We start from the raw sequence: 16,264 nt of genomic DNA, 5'->3' as shown, positions 1-16,264 counted from the left end.
GAAAAGAAAAGAAAAGAAAAGAAAAGAAAAAGAAAAGTTAAAAAGGAAAAGAAAAGAAAACAGAAGAAAAGAAAGGAAAAGAAAAGAAAAGAAAAGAAAAGAAAGGAAAAGAAAAAAGGAAAAGAAAAGAAAGGAAAAGAAAAGAAAAGAAAAGAAAGGAAGAGGAAAGAAAAGAAAGGAAGAGAAAAGAAAGGAAAAGAAGAAAGAAGAAAATGAAAAGAAAAGAAAAGAAAAGAAAGGAAAAGAAAAGAAAGGAAAAGAAGAAAAAGAAAAGAAAAGAAAAGAAAAGAAAAGAAAAGAAAAGAAAAGAAAAAGCTTGTGCTTATGAAAGAGGGGCGGGGTTTATGTGAGCAGGAGTGAGTGGTTGAGCGACGGTGAGAGAGAGGGGGTATATAAGGCTGCTAGGAGGCGGCGGCTGACGGAGCTGAGGATTTTTGATGATCAGCGCTAAATAATATTGTTATTGTTGTTATTATTTTCTTGATGTTTCTTCACAATCTGGGCACCAATATGAATTTGAAGCCGAGTCGCGATAGACTTTACACGACCCGATGTTGTGGATGCTGCCATGTCCGGACAGGAACCATTATTCTCGGTACTTGGTACATGGTACGTTGCTAATTTTTCTGAGGCGCAGCTTCAGTTAGCCGTTAGCTTCAACGGTATTTTTCCTCAACAGTCACCAAAAAAAACACGATTTTTTAAATAAAGAAAATTAGATTGGATAACAATAGTATTATCGGTGTTGGTATATTTTGTACGGTATCTTATCATTGTGGTTATTCACGAACGCTAAATATAATAAGATTTCGCTTGAACCGAGGCCTAGGCTAATCATGCTAAGCTACTAGCTTTCTACGACGAGCCCCTTATTATTATTATTATTATTATCATTAGTATTCACAAAAACATTTCTGAAGGTGAAGGAGCTTCATAGGACGTGATTCTTACACACACATCCTAGTTTAACCTTTTAAACAATAAAATAAGGCCAGATTTTTTTACAGGAGTATTTATATTACATCCACAGTGTATTATACTGTATACTGTACAATTCAGCAGGATTACATCAGTTACAACTGTGCACATGAAGATATATAAGAAGAATAAAAACAAATATCTCTCATAATTTGTTGTGAACACATGATAAAATCCTGAATATGTTGTGAAAATGGCAAGTTTGAGTAATTATAAGTAAAAGAAATGTATATATTCATTAATTCTCAGGGTTGAGTTTGTGTTTCCGTTACGCTCTACACGTATCCGTCCGATGGTTTTTGATGCTCAGAGAACTAGTTTGTGTGGCAAAGCCGTATTTGGACGGGATTAATTTACATTTCAGTTTACATTTCCTGTACATGGGTGCAACTTCCTGTTACACAGGAGCTCCTGCGGGATTTTCTTTCCCGATCAGCCGAGTCGGCGTTATTCTCCATCATCCATCATCGGAGCCTGTTCGGATCAGATTCGTACTCGGATGTTTTTTTTTTTTTTGCATCACGGCGGGCGGAGAGAGGTTCTGGATCCGCGAAGACGCTCCATTCCAGAACCGAGATTCATAATCGCTTCGTATTGTGCTTCAGGAAGTGATTGATCTCTGGGTGAAGGAGCAGCGGTATGCAGGACATGACGTCTGTATAGAAATTCACGAATGTGTGTCTGGACTAAACTTTCCAACATGAGCTGAGGTTGGATAAATGACACGTCTTTAACGTTCTTAATGTAGCACGGACAAGAAGACGGGCATGGCCAGTTCTGGTGGGGAAAAAAAAAAACACAAGGCTATGAACCCATGTATGTTTAATCCCCTCTGAATAGAGCTATAATGAAATTGAAGCTTTACTTCAAATCTTCAAATCAGGTCTAAATTCTATAATCCTTTTTTATATATAAAAGGTATAGACACTGTCTATTTCAGAGCTGTCATCTCTTTAGTCTCTAGAACAACTAAGTGATGGTAGAAAAAGCCTTATAACAGGTTGGCATGCGGTTTTAAATTGCATCTTTCCCAGAATCTATAAATTCACCTCTAAGGAATGTCTCATTTGGAAATAAAACTAATAAAAAATATTGTGTTCTACAGATACCAGATAGAAAGTGTAGAAACCTCTGTTTCACAGCTATCATCTCATTGGTCTCCATAACACTAATGATCGTGTTACAGCGCTTTCTCTACACTTTAGTGTCCACTTGGTTTTTATTATTAACAAAACACTGACTTCGAGTCGCATTTCATCCAGTGTTTGAATAGAACTCGGGTCTCGTACAGTTTGGATTTCTGATTCCTATTCGGGGATTTATTCCGAAGGCGATCAATCGCACACACCGAACACTTCTCTACTTCCAAATAAGAACATTCGCTGTCCTCACTGTTCAGAGAAGTTGAACATGTCGTGAAGTTTATTAGTCGGATCACACACTCGACACAAGTCATGCCAACACACGTACACGCACTTCGTAAGTAGAATTCGTTCTTCTTTTCGAACTGAAGTGAACGCTGCTCGGTGTTTAGAGTCAGGGATCGCTTCTCAATAATCTTCACGAATTCTTCAGCGACTTTGTTCATAGTGTTCAGGATCATTCAGTCGGGTGGATTAACATAAAAAGAGTAACCGATGAAGCCTCAAACATGTCAGCTGCCGAAGAGGAAACTTGCAAAACCTAAAAACTCAGTAGAACCCTTTGTGTATTTATAACCTGCTGAATCCAGTAGCACGCTTCTCCACCAAGCAGCACAGCGACAATCTGTATTCCGTGTGTGTGTGTGTGTGTGTGTGTGTGTGTGTGTGTGTGTGTGTGTGTGTGTGTGGCTTTTTCCTCCTTGTTGAACTTGAAAACAACAGGCAGCGTTTTCCTTGTAGAAGTGCCTCCATACACAAAGGAAGATGTTTAGTGAAAATACAGGAGATGAAAACCCACCCAGGCTGCTTACACTACACAAGAGCGCAAGGTTGGGTTCTAATTCACGTATAGGTTGTAAACATTAGTGAATACGTCATTTTTCCTTCAGTCGAAGACCCCAGAATGATGAAATGTTTTGCTATGAAACTGTTTTAAATCTATCAGATGCGCAAATTAGCGAGAAAGTTTGCAGACAAATGTTTGACCCATGTATAGATTTGATATTCGCTCCACCCACATGCACTTCTTTGTAGAATACCTGGATTAGGATTATTAACAATTTTTTTCTTCAACCATAGGATTAGCACATAACCCCCATGTTAGTTTGTCAATCTTTTGTAGTTCAGGATTGCAAAAGGGGTTATTTCTTGACGGTTTTTTTTTGTGTAATTTCAGACGTCTCGTGTTTGTAGTCGATACGTTAGTGATGACTAACATGCTGACGTCACGGCGTCTACAGATCTGTGTTTGTTGTAGCATGCAGTCATTTTAATAGCTGTGTGTTAATTAGGTCGTGAACTTGCTGATGGGAATCCTGTTGACGGTGGCTGTGACCCATCCTGAGAACGTGCCCTCGGTCGACCTGCAGTACGAGGTCATCGAACACTACTTCGCCTCAGACCGAATGTCAGGTATAGATGCGTTACACTGGCATGCAATTGGTGCCTCTTTGTACTTTAATTGCCAATTTCTTGTTGTTGTTTTTGTTGTTGTTGTTGTTGTTTATTTTTATTTTTATTTTTTTAATCTGAACAGCTAATTGTTTTATTTCCACTTTCTGATTTAGAAAATGCTTGTGTGGGATTTGCCATCTCCCTCCTGATGCTCACCATCAGTGCCATGATGGTGTATGGAGCCATTACTGTAAGTGTATTGAAGCAAACTACAGGTTTGAGGTTATACAGCTATAATGGTACCTGCTCACTCATGTGATTTATACAATCTCTAATCACGTGGCAGCTGATCTTATACCTTTACAAATGTGGTGATCAGAAAAGCATCTCAAAACCCCACAACATGGTGTAGCATGTAATTAATGTTCATAGCTGACTCAAGCAAAACCTGATGTCATCATTAGCTTCTGTAGTTGATTCACCCCCAGATTTTAATTTGTTTACGTTGCTTGTCTGCTCACCACACGTCTATAACATGGTTATTTAAATCTTCCTTTCTTTACTTGGTTTCTAATTGTTCTTTCTTCACTTCTTACTTTCCTTATTTATTGTTTTTCTTTCATTTTCCTCCTTTTTTCCTTTTATTTTTCTTTGTCTTTATTTATTGTTCTTTCTTTACTTATTTATTTGATTTAATTGCTTGTTGTAAAATATTTAGCAAAATATTTGTTAAAGTAAAACAAACCTACTATAAAAACAAAATGAATTATTTCAATGCGGTTTTCACAAAGAAAAAAAAAACCAGGCACAGATGCAAGCGCATTTATCACGTAATACCCGCAGGCTTAGATTTTTTTTTTTTTTCGTCATTAATTCATATGTAAAATCTCTGATCTCGTTCTGTCTGCACTCTGCAGTCTTGCACGCTTGTCCTCCACAGCAGGTTTGAGTTCCTGGATTTTCTACAATAGTTCCCGGTATAATGGCACATAATCACCATGTCATTTGTTGCTTAGTTAATGAATGTAGTGTCTGTAATAGATTACCCTTTGTCCTCTATTACATCTACTTAATAACCTATTAACCTTACATTCTTCTTATCTACGTGGGGGGGGCTTTCTTAGTAGTCCTTTGATCTTTTCTGCATTAGACTCACTTCAAGTAGCACATGCTTGGGACTAGAGTCAGAAAATCTAGGACGGAGAATTTAGTTAGACAGAAACAATACACTGAAAGCTCAGACACATAGAAATGAAGCTGTGTGTGTGTGTGTATCCTGCAGCACCGTGACGGCTGGCTGATCCCATTTTTCTGCTATCAGCTGTTTGACTTTGCTCTGAGCTGCTTGGTGGCCATCAGCTCCCTCACCTACCTGCCCAGGATCAAGGATTATTTGGATCAACTGGTCAGTGTTTTTATTTATTTATTTTTCCACTGTTAAGAGAACAATATTTTTAGAAACATGTTTTTCGTTCTCTTATTCGCAGCCTGACTTCCCGTACAAAGACAACCTTCTTTCTCTGGACTCCAGCTGCCTTCTGCTTTTTGTGCTCATCTTCTTTGCTCTCCTCATCATCCTGAAGGTATGGACCAATCTCTACTAGTATGCAGCACGTATATTGTATTGAAAGGCGGGTAAGCCGATGCCAGTAAATAGCTTATCCGGCAATTTCCGATTGACATCTGTGGGTAGACCTATAAACCATTAAATATACACAACCTGTGCAAAAGTATTGGTACACTTGACTTTTCTACCCATATGTGGTTCCTTCCCACACTGATACCACAGAGTTGTAAGCGGAGGCACTCAGTTGTACAGGAAGACTTTGGATGTGGTTGCATTAAATTTTCCTTTCACTTTAACAAAGAAAACCTTAACTGCTTCAGCATGACAACGCCCGTGTGCACAAAGCCAGATCCATGAAGATATGCTTTACAAGGGTTGGACTATATAGAGGGTTGGACTATAGGGCTCCAGCCCTATTAAACACCTTTGGGATGAATTTAAACGTTGACTGCACCCCAGGCCTCCTCACCTCACCATACATCAGTACCTGACTTTACTGACACTCTTGTGTCTGATTGAAAACTAATCTCCATAATATATAGTGTAACATCTTCCCAGAAGATTAAAGGTTGTTATAGCAGTGAATGGGGATTAAATGTGGAAGAGGGTGTTCAAAAAGCATGTGACTATTTGCTCAGGTGTCTAAGGTGTCCACAAACCTTTGTCCATGTAATGTATTTTAACTCCTAAGGAATATAGAGACGTGTATATTTTTTAACTGTTATCAGTGAAGTTGAGGATTTGGTTAAGCAGATATTACTTGTTTTTAGTTTTACAATTATGAATTATAGACAGTGGCTAAAAGCGAGGGCCTTTGACACACGTGTGTGTGTGTGTGTGTGTGTGTGTGTGTGTGTGTGTGTGTGTGTGTGTGTGTGTGTGTATAAGGTTGGTTGATGTAAGTGTCAGTCAGTGACACTTGTGGTTTTTGAGAGACAGGTGCATGTTCCTTTTGTTTCTACCCAACAAACTAGGTGAGATAACTGTGTGAAGTTTTGTTTTGACCAAACACATCTATAAACGTTGTACTTTTATTTTCTTTGAAAAGTCCTCCATTAGCATGAATAACACTTTACACACTCTTGGCATCTGGACAGTTCGTTCCTCCAAACATTCAGCTGAAATACTTCGACTCTTGTAAAAATTTGCCAAAGACGTCCTGACCTTGTGATACAGTTCATCCCAGAGCAGTTCAATAGGATTTAGATGCGGTGACTGGGCAGGTCATTCCACGATAAAAGAACACTCCAGACGTCCGCTTCCAAGGAGCAGCAGTCCAGAAGGAAGTGCATGGTGTTGAAGCATGGAATGGGAGCCATGTTTGTTTCTTTCACTTTTTCCAGAATAATTCTCCAACATCCTCTGCTCCAAATCAACCCCAAACCTTTGTTGCTGTGGGGGTGAGGGGGGGCCGATCACATCTTCTCTCCTGTTCTGTCATACACAAGTTCTTCTGTTCGATACCAAAAAACAGAACTTTCTTCCAGCCATATGTTTCACTGCGTTTCCATACTTTTGACATGCAGAGTATATTACAAGTATGTTTGTATAAAAATACTCCTTTAAATATTATCCTTTGTTGTTCTTCCAACAGGCTTATTTGATCAACTGCGTGTGGAACTGCTACAAATACATCAACAATAGAAACATGCCAGAGATCGCTGTCTATCCTGCTTTTGAGGCTCCACCTCAGGTATGTTCACATTTGCACACTATCACAGACATAAAGCTGTAGAGACTGTGTTTTTGTTTGTTAGTTGTATTTTTTTTTTCACTGGCCTGTTGAGTAGCCACTAAGGTCATTTGGTTATTTATAATCCAGATTTATGCTAATTGTTTATCAATGTCATATTTTAGTTTCACTCTTCACTTACATTTGAATAACAAATATGCAGTTCACAGCTCTATTACTCATGGGCATGTAAAAGAGTGCATACGGTTAAAATGAAATAATCAACAAACCAGGTGGTGTAATATATTTGTTCATAACACGTCCTGAGATGGTTTATTCCTCTTATACAACAGCCATGTCTTCACAATTGGAGTTTTATTATCGTGGAATAACTTTATGTTCAGGTTATTGTTCTAAGCAAAGCTGTAGATTACTGTGACTATTTCCTGTTATCACTTCTGCTGTACCGGCTATAAATAGGCACGTCTTCACTTTCTCTCGAAGCTTCGCCCCGTCATCGTTTAAAAGTCTGCTCAACAAGTCCCCGCAAATGAAGGGTTGCTATAGCAACAATAACGTGCCAGAACGAGTGCTTTTATTATGAACCTGTGACTCGTGGCTGCACGAGTGTCAGAGCCGCCGTTGGCAAAAACGAATCCAGGTATTCTGACTACAGAGTGAATGTATGACTTAGCCTTTCAGTTATAAAGCCGTTTGACACCATTGTTTAAGCTTCATGTCCCGATTTCAGACGATCACAAGTGTCCAGTGACCCTGCAGCCGTATATACACATTTGTAGACTTTTTCTTTTTCTCTACTCAAATATGTGCAGTTTTTTGGTAATCGTGTTTTGTCAATAGAGGGCGCTCTCCTTGTATAAATGTCTATTATTCATAGTCAGACGCAGAATGAATATATATATATATATATATATATATATATATATATATATATATATATATATATATATATATATATATATATATATATACACACACACACACACTGCACACATTAATTTTATCGATTGAGCAAAAGTTTGCATCTCTTAACAAGATCTCAAGATGTATACATTTTTTTTACACAAATTTCTGACTCTTTAAACCAGGAAACGTGCACTTCCTTTGAGTTTTACACATCTTAAAGACTTGCCCAACATATTTACCCAACCTCCATTCTGGGTTTCCTGTGAGCAAATCAGAATAACGGAAAACAGAAAAAGGAGTCCTTATATAGCGATGAAGAACTGCCATGTTTTGGGATGATCATCTCTCTGGAACAGAATGGATACAGAAAAAGAGGATCACATGCAAAGAGCTAAAGAAATAAAACAGGATACAAATTCCAAGTCGAACAAGCCAAGTGGCATGTGGAATAAATTAAGATTTCGTGTGGGTGGTCATCCAGGTGCAGTTATCTGGAAGTTGAGTCATGTCAAATGGACTTCTATCTGGTTGGCTTGAAACATTTCCCTACATGCCTTCATGCTGGGTTTCTGCCCCAAAGCGTATAGCAATGTGTCCAAGAGACCCTGAAGTCGACACAGGAGTCCCTTAAAGCTTTACAGGGAGGGGAGGATTCTTGAGCCTGGGGAATACACATTTGTGGAATCGTGTCAAGTTCCCTGGAATGGGGAAGTCCGTAAACAGACATTTACACTATAACGAAAGTAAAGAAAAAAAATACAGGAACTGGTTCATGTATGTTTCACAAATGCTTCAAGAGAAACCCGGTTTCATTTCACCTCCCTGAATAAAGAAAATCACCTACATATTACACCCCTCTGGTGTTTTTGTTTTGAAGTTACAGTCCAAAATGAGTCGGCTAAACTTGTCTGTCTTGTGTGTCCCACAGTACATCCTTCCCACCTACGAAATGGCCATGACGATGCCGACGAAGGAGCCTCCCCCCCCTTACATGCCCGCCTGAAAACCCCCGTCCGCGATCAAGTCACTGCAGATGGTGTCCTTGGGTTGTTTTTTTGTTGTTGTTTTTTGGATCCGATTGCACTCCAGTCTTTAGGACAGAGGGTGTTACGGTTCCCCACCACTTTATCACTTTAAATCTCTCTCTCTCTCTCTCTCTCTCTCTGCATATTGCATAGACTTAACCATCGTCATCATCCGCATGACTTCTCATAAACACGTTGTGACAGCTCATCACAGATCTATTTTTGTAAAGAATATTAAAAACGCAGCAAGCGGGTTTTAAGGGGGGGGTTGGGGGTGTTGTCCTCTAGGAGGGGTATTCGGGGTCGCAGTGTTGAAGCCATTGTGTGAGCTGGGTCGCATAGTGACTTGTGCTTCTGACCGCTTTTTTGTATAGTTTTATTCATAGTGAACCATTCTAATGTTTTGAAACGTTTGTACTCGGGTGACGTAGATCATCTGCCAGCAGGCAACGCACATGAAGCAGTGTGAGCTTTCACTTTTCTTTTTTTTTCTTCCTTTTCTTTTTTCGCTTGCTTTACTCTACTAATATTTCGAAGCACTACTTTTTCAGCCGGCTAACGCGAAGGATTCCGCTAGTTTAAACACCGGTCATGACAATCCAATGTGAAATTTAAAAAAAGTCTTCTTTTTTTTTTTTTTCTTTGTGTATAATTTTGTGTGAAAGTTTCAAAAGAATAAAAAAAAAAATGCAACGCGTTCACGGGCATAAGAGGTTTTAGCACTTTATCATGTTTTATATCCAAGTGTCGTACCAGTTCTTACATCCGATCATCCATCAGACCCCACCGCACGCCACCATCTTGGCAGCGTTCGCCGTGCCGTGTCGTGGTAGATAGTGTTCATGCTTTTTAACGCGTCGCTGACGAGTGGAGGCTTTCCTCTCACGAGACAATGCTTTGGATAAACATGACTCTGCTAGTATTGTGAAAATCAGTCGATGCATGCTACTCTGTTTATTGGTCTCGCTTTTATTTCTTGTACACTTTCTGGTAAGTCGATTAATTCAGTAATAAACATTTGGAAACATTGGTTCGTTTCGCTTTCTTGGGTTTGCGAGCGCAGACGATGAGGTCAAACATGAACAGCTACAAAGGAAGGGAAATTTGAAGTGAACCATTTTGTTAATTAAAGCTAAATAAAATACTCTTCGTGTAGCAGTGCTGATTTACTGTCCTCTAAAAAAATAACTCAACATAGTCATTATTGTCTAAATAACTGGCAACTAAAGTGAGTACACCATCAGCACAGTTATGTAGCACTGACTTAATCCTCCTGGGTATGGAATTCATCAGAGCTGCACAGGTTGTTGCTGGGATCCTCTTCCACTCCTCCATAATGACATTACAAAGCTGCTGGGTGTTTGACACATGGTGCTTCTCCACCTTCCACTTGAGGAGCCCCACAGGTGCTCAATAGTGTTCAGCTCTTGAGACATACTTGGCCTCACCTTCAGATTCCTCAGCAAGGCAGTTGTCATCTTGGTGGTGCGTTTGAGGTCATTATGTTTAAATACTGCCGTTCAGCCCAGTTTCTGAAGGGGGTGTCATCTTTCTATTTCAGAATCTCACAGTACATGTTGGAATCCGTGTTTCCCTCGTGCTTCCCAGTGCCAGCAGCACTCATGCGACCCCAGACCATGATGATACCACCACCATGCTTGACTGTAGGCAAAACACAATTTTGTTGGTTCTCCTCACCAGTGTGTCACCACACATGCTGGACACCATCTGAGCCAAACAAGTTTATCGGATTTCGTGTGACAGCTTCAGAAGAGACTTCGTTCTGGAATGACAGCCATGAAAACAGACTTGTTGCAGTGTGTGGTGTACAGTCTGAACATTGACAAGAAACCTTGAGGAAAACCTCTGTATGTTTTAGAGTGATACCGATCTTACAGCCTCGGCATCTTTGGTGAGACAACTCGCTTTAGTTGCCAGTTATTTGGACAATAGCGACTGTATGTTGTTATTTTTAGAGGACAGTAAATTTCTACTGAAAGGATACACAAATGATTGCTGAAATGTGAGGGGTGTACTTACTGTATATACAACAGATATCCAATTCAATAATATTTTGTAAATCGCTTATTACAGTAGACTTTGTCACAAAGCTGCTTTACAGAAATAAATTAACGTTCTACATTTTAAAGTTTTAAATTTGCCTGTGTAAGTTTATCCCTATACAGGTGCATCTCAATAAATTAGAATATCATTAAAAAGTTGATTTATTTTAGTAATTCAATACAAAAAGTGAAACTGGTGTATTATATAGATTCATCACACACTGGTATATTTCAACTGTTTATTTCTTTTAATGTTGATGATTTTGGCTCACAGCTAATGAAAACCCCAAATTCAGTATTTCAGAAAATTAAAAACATTGTAAAAAATCACTATTTGAGACTCATGGTGTCACACACTAATCATCTCATTCACCTGCAAAGGTTTCCTGAGCCTCAGTCTGGTTCACACTCTACAATCATGGGGGAAAACTGCTGACTTGACAGTTGTCCAGAAGACTATCATTGACCCCCTGCACATGGAGTGTGAGACACTAAAGGTCATCGCTAAAGAAGCTGCTGTTCACAGACTGCTGTATCCAAGTCAAAGTCAAGAGGCTTTTATTGTCATTTCTACTCTACACAGTGGTACACAGAGACAACGTTCCTCCAGAACCTTGGTGCTACACTAAAAGCTACATAAAGTGCATCGAGTGCAAACAGTGCAGACGAAAATCAGTACAGACAGACAGACAACACAAGAGAGTGTGGGACAACACACATAACAAGATAGCGCCGACCAGTAAACCTACTGTATACTCTGAATATACAGTACAGTGCAAAGACACTATAAACGAGTAAATATAAACAAACACAATGCAGTGCAAAAACCAGTAGCAGCAGTCAAGAGGTGCAAAAAACAGCATGTAAACAGTGTAATATAGTTAAGTATAAATGGTGGTGGAATGGAGTGTGTTAAAGTGTGTGTTAAATTCAGGTTGTACAGATTCAGTAACCCACAGTTGAGTGTGTGTGTGTGTGTGTGTGTGTGTGTGTGTGTGTGTGTGTGTGTTCCAGTTTAGTTCTGTGTATTGAGGAGCCTGATGGCTTGTGGGAAAAAGCTGTTACACTGTCTGGATGTGATGCCCGAATGCTTCGGAACTGCTTTCCTGATGGTAGGAGGGTGAAGAGTGTGTGTGAGAGGTGTGTGTGAGAGGTGTGTAAGGGGTGTGTGGTCCTCCACAATGCTGTTTGCTTTGCGGATGCAGTGTGTGGTGTAAATGTGCATGATAGAGGGGAGAGAGTCTCCGATGATCTCAGCTGTCCTCACAATCCTCTGTAGGGTCTTGCGATCCAAGACGGTGCAGATACCAAACTAGGCAGTGATGCAGCTGCTCAGGATGCTTTTAATGGTCCCTCTGTAGAACGTGGTCAGGATGGGGGGAGGAAGATGAGCTTTCCTCAGCCTTCTCAGGAAGTAGAGATGCTGCTGGGCTTTCTTGGTGATGGAACTGATGTTGAGTGACCAGGTGAGGTTATATGCCAGATGAACACCAAGGAATTTGTGGGCAGTGAGCTGAGCACACAGCCCTGAGGCACCACAGTGTTCAGTGTGGTGGTGCTGGAGATGCTGTTCACGATCCGGACTGACTGAGGTCTCCCAGTCAGGAATTCCAGGATCCAGTTGCAGGGGGAGGTGTTCAGGCCCAGTAGGCTCAGCTTCTCAATCAGGTGCTGAGGGTTGATTGTGTTGAATGCAAAGCTGAAGTCTATGAACAGCATTCATCATCGTGCAGTTGCTTGATTCCTGAACCGTAACAGCGTCTGGTGGGTGTACACACAAACACAGCTGGCTCTGGTGTCCATGTATTATGAAAAGTCGGGCTAAACACGGTAAAAGCACTATTTTTTGGAGAGGCCGCTGCGAGCTACTGCCGTGCCGCCATCTTGAATTAGGTGGATAAATCTTTAATTAATCCAAGTACATTAATAGAAAGTTGAATGGAAGGAAAAAACGTGGTAGAAAAAGGTGAAGCGAAGCCCATTCAAAAATTTAGGGAGATTCACAAAGAGTCGACTGCAGCTGGAGTAAGCATTTCAAGAGCCCCCACATGGGCTACAACTGACTCATTCCTCGTGTCGAGCCGCTCCTGAACCAGAGACAATGTCAGAGGTGTCTTACCTGGGCAAAGGACAAAAAGGACTGGACTGTTGCTCAGTGGGCCAAAGTCGTCTTTGAAAAGAAAATTTCGCATTTCATGTGGAAATCAAGGTAACCCAGCCATTATAGATGCACAAGCCAGTGCACTCTTAGTGCCGGTCCCAAGCCCGGATAAATGGGGAGGGTTGCGTTAGGAAGGGCATCCAGCATAAAACGTGCCAAATCAAATTTTTGGATCACAAATGAGAATTTCATACCGGATCGTTCGAGGCCCGGGTTAACAACGACCGGCACAGGTATCGTTAGCCGACAGGGTACCGGTGAAAATTGGGCTACTGTTGGCCAAAGGAGGAAAAGGAGAGGAGGAAGACGTCTACAGAGACGGCAGGGAAAGGAGCAGTGTATGAGAGTGAAGGTTCGGGTTGGTACTTTAAATGTTGGTACTATGACGGGTAAAGGGAGAGAGATAGCTGATATGATGGAGAGGAGAAAGGTAGATATGTTGTGTGTTCAGGAGACTAAGTGGAAAGGGAGTAAGTCCAGGAACATTGGAGGTGGGTTTAAACTGTTCAATAATGGTGTGGATGGAAAGAGAAATGGTGTAGGGGTGATTCTGAAGGAAGAGTACAGTAAAAGTGTAGTGGAGGTGAAGAGAGTTTCTGATAGGGTGATGATCGTGAAGGTGGAAGTTGAAGGATGATGATAAATGTCATCAGTGCCTATGCTCCACAAGTTGGCTGTGAGATGGAGGAGAAGGAAAGATTCTGGAGTGAATTAGATGAAGTGGTAGATGGTGTACCTAGGAAAGAACGATGGTGATTGGGCCAGACTTTAATGGGCATGTAGGTGAAGGGAACAGAGGTGATGAGGAGGTGATGGTAGGTATGGTTTTAAGGAGAGGAATGTGGAAGGGCAGATGGTGGTAGATTTTGCTAAAAGGATGGAAATGGCAGTGGTGAACACTTATTTTAAGAAGAAGGAGGATCATAGGGTGACGATAAGAGTGGAGGAAGGTGCACACAGGTGGACTATGTGCTATGCAGGAGATGCAACCTGAAGGAGATTGGAGACTGTAAGGTGTTGGCAGGGGACAGTGTAGCTAGACAGCATCGGATGGTGGTCTGTAGGATGGTTTTGGAGGCGAAGAAGAGGAGGAGAGTGAGGACTGAAAGAAGAATAAGATGGTGGAAACTGAAGGAGGAAGAGTGTAGTGAGGTTCAGGGAAGAGGTCAGACAGGGGCTCAGTGGTGGTGAAGAGGTGTTGGATGATTGGGCAACTACTGCAGGAGTGATGAGGGAGGCAGCTAGAAAAGTACTTGGTGTGACATCTGGAAATAGAAAGGAAGACAAGGAGACGTGGTGGTGGAATGAGGAAGTGCAGGAGAGCATAAGGAGAAAGAGGTTGGCAAAACAGAAGTGGGATAGACAGAGTGATGAAAAAAGTAGGCAGGAGTACAAGGAGATGCGGCAGCAGGTAAAGAGGGATGTGGCGAAAGCCAAGGAAAAGGCATATGAGGAGCTGTATGAGAGGTTGGACACTAAGGAAGGAGAAAAGGATTTATACTGATTGGCCAGACAGAGAGACCGAGCTGGGAAGGATGTACTGCAAGTTAGAGCAATAAAGATTGGAAATGGAAATGTGTTGACTAGTGAGGAAAGTGTGTTGAGAAGGTGGAGGGAGTATTTTGAGCAGTGATTAAGAGGATGAAGAGTGGAAAGTCAGTTGGACCAGATGACATACCTGTAGAAGCGTGGAGATGTTTAGGAGAGATGGCAGTGGAGTTTTTAACCAGATTGTTTAACAAGATTCTGGAATGTGAGAAGATGCCTGAGGAATGGAGAAGAAGTGTGCTGGTACCGATCTTTATGAATAAGGGAGATGTGCAGATCTGCAGTAACTACAGGGGAATTAAGTTGATCAGTCACACCATGAAGTTATGGGAAAGAGTAGTGGAAGCCAGGCTGAGAGAAGAGGTGACCATCTGTGAGCAACAGTATGGTGTCATGCCGAGGAAGAGCACCACAGAAGCCTTATTTGCTTTGAGGATGTTGATGGAGAAGTATAGAGAAGGACAGAAGGAGTTGCATTGTGTATTTGTAGATTTAGAGAAAGCGTATGACAGGGTGGAGAGAGGAGTTGTGGTATTGTATGAGGAAGTCAGGTGTGTCAGAGAAGTATGTGAGGGTGGTGCAGGACATGTATGAGGACAGTGTGACATCAGTGAAGTGTGCAGTAGGAACGATAGACTGGTTCAGGGTGAAGGTTGGACTGCATCAAGGATCGGCCCTGAGCCCTTTCCTGTTTGCAGTGGTGATGGACAGGTTGACGGACGAGGTCAGACAGGAGTCTCCTGACTATGATGTTTGCGGATGATATTGTGATTTGTGGTGAGAGTAGGGAGCAGGTTGAGAAGAGCCTGGAAAGGTGGAGATATGCGCTGGAGAGAAGGGGAATGAAAGTCAGTAGGAGTAAGACAGAGTACATGTGTGTGAATGAGAGGGAGGGCAGTGGAGTGGTGCAGTTGCAGGGAGAAGAGGTGGAGAAGGTGGAGGAGTTCAGGTACCTGGGGTCAACAGTGCAAAGTAATGGAGAGTGTGTTAGAGAAGTAAAGAAAAGAGTGCAGGCAGGGTGGAGTGGGTGGAGAAGAGTGACAGGAGTGATTTGTGATAGAAGAGTATCTGCAAGAATAAAAGGGAAAGTTTATAGGACTGTGGTGAGACCTGAGATGTTATATGGTTTAGAGACAGTGGCATTGAGTAAAAGACAGGAGGTGGAGCTGGAGGTAGCAGAGCTGAAGATGAGGTTTACGTTGGGAGTGACAAGGATGGACAGGATTAGAAATGAGTTTATTAGAGGGACAGCGCATGTAGGATGTTTTGGAGACAAGGTGAGGGAGGCGAGATTAAGATGGTTTGGACATGTGCAGAGGAGGGACATGAATTATATTTGTAGAAGAATGCTAAGGATGGAGCCACCAGGTAGGAGGAAAAGAGGAAGGCCAAGGAGGAGGTTTATGGATGTGGTGAGGGAAGACATGCAGGTAGTTGGTGTGAAAGAGGCAGATGTAGAGGACAGGGTGGTATGGAGACGGATGATCCACTGTGGCGACCCCTAATGGGAGCAGCCGAAAGAAGAAGAAGATGTGGAAATCAAGGTCCTAGAGTATGGAAGAAGAGAGGAGAGGCACATAATCCAAGATTCTGAAGAATCCTGAGGTCCAGTGTAAAGTCTGCACAGTCAGTGGTGGTTTGGGGAGTCATGTGATCTGCTGGTGTTGGTTCACTGTGTTTTATCAAGTCCAAGGTCTGCACACGTCTACCAGGAAGTTTCAGAGCGCTTCATGCTTCCCTCTGCTGACCAGCTTTATGGAGATGCTGATTTCCTGCATTTCCAGTC

The 16,264-nt window shown here is 41.6% G+C and overlaps 1 protein-coding gene across 1 annotated transcript; it reads left to right on the top strand.

Moving 5' to 3' along the window:
- Positions 1-399: 399 nt before the first annotated feature.
- laptm4a (lysosomal protein transmembrane 4 alpha) lies at positions 400-9,736 on the top strand. The gene is made up of 7 exons (XM_046836601.1): positions 400-609; positions 3,413-3,533; positions 3,689-3,765; positions 4,798-4,920; positions 5,003-5,098; positions 6,677-6,775; positions 8,610-9,736. The coding sequence occupies exons 1-7, from the start codon at positions 484-486 to the stop codon at positions 8,682-8,684; spliced, it is 717 nt and encodes a 238-aa protein (XP_046692557.1). The 5' UTR covers positions 400-483; the 3' UTR covers positions 8,685-9,736.
- The last annotated feature ends 6,528 nt before the right edge of the window (positions 9,737-16,264 follow it).

Source organism: Silurus meridionalis, chromosome 23 (assembly GCF_014805685.1).
Source record: "Silurus meridionalis isolate SWU-2019-XX chromosome 23, ASM1480568v1, whole genome shotgun sequence".
Lineage (NCBI taxonomy): Eukaryota > Metazoa > Chordata > Actinopteri > Siluriformes > Siluridae > Silurus > Silurus meridionalis.
Note: the sequence above shows the minus strand (reverse complement) of the source record. Positions and strands in the feature narration are given on the sequence as shown.

Coding starts and splice junctions, on each gene's coding strand:
- laptm4a (XM_046836601.1), top strand. CDS start 484: ATGTTTCTTCACAATCTGGGCACCAATATGAATTTGAAGCCGAGTCGC. Junction 4,921..5,002: donor AGGATTATTTGGATCAACTG/GTCAGTGTTTTT, acceptor TCTTATTCGCAG/CCTGACTTCCCGTACAAAGA. Junction 6,776..8,609: donor CTTTTGAGGCTCCACCTCAG/GTATGTTCACAT, acceptor TGTGTCCCACAG/TACATCCTTCCCACCTACGA.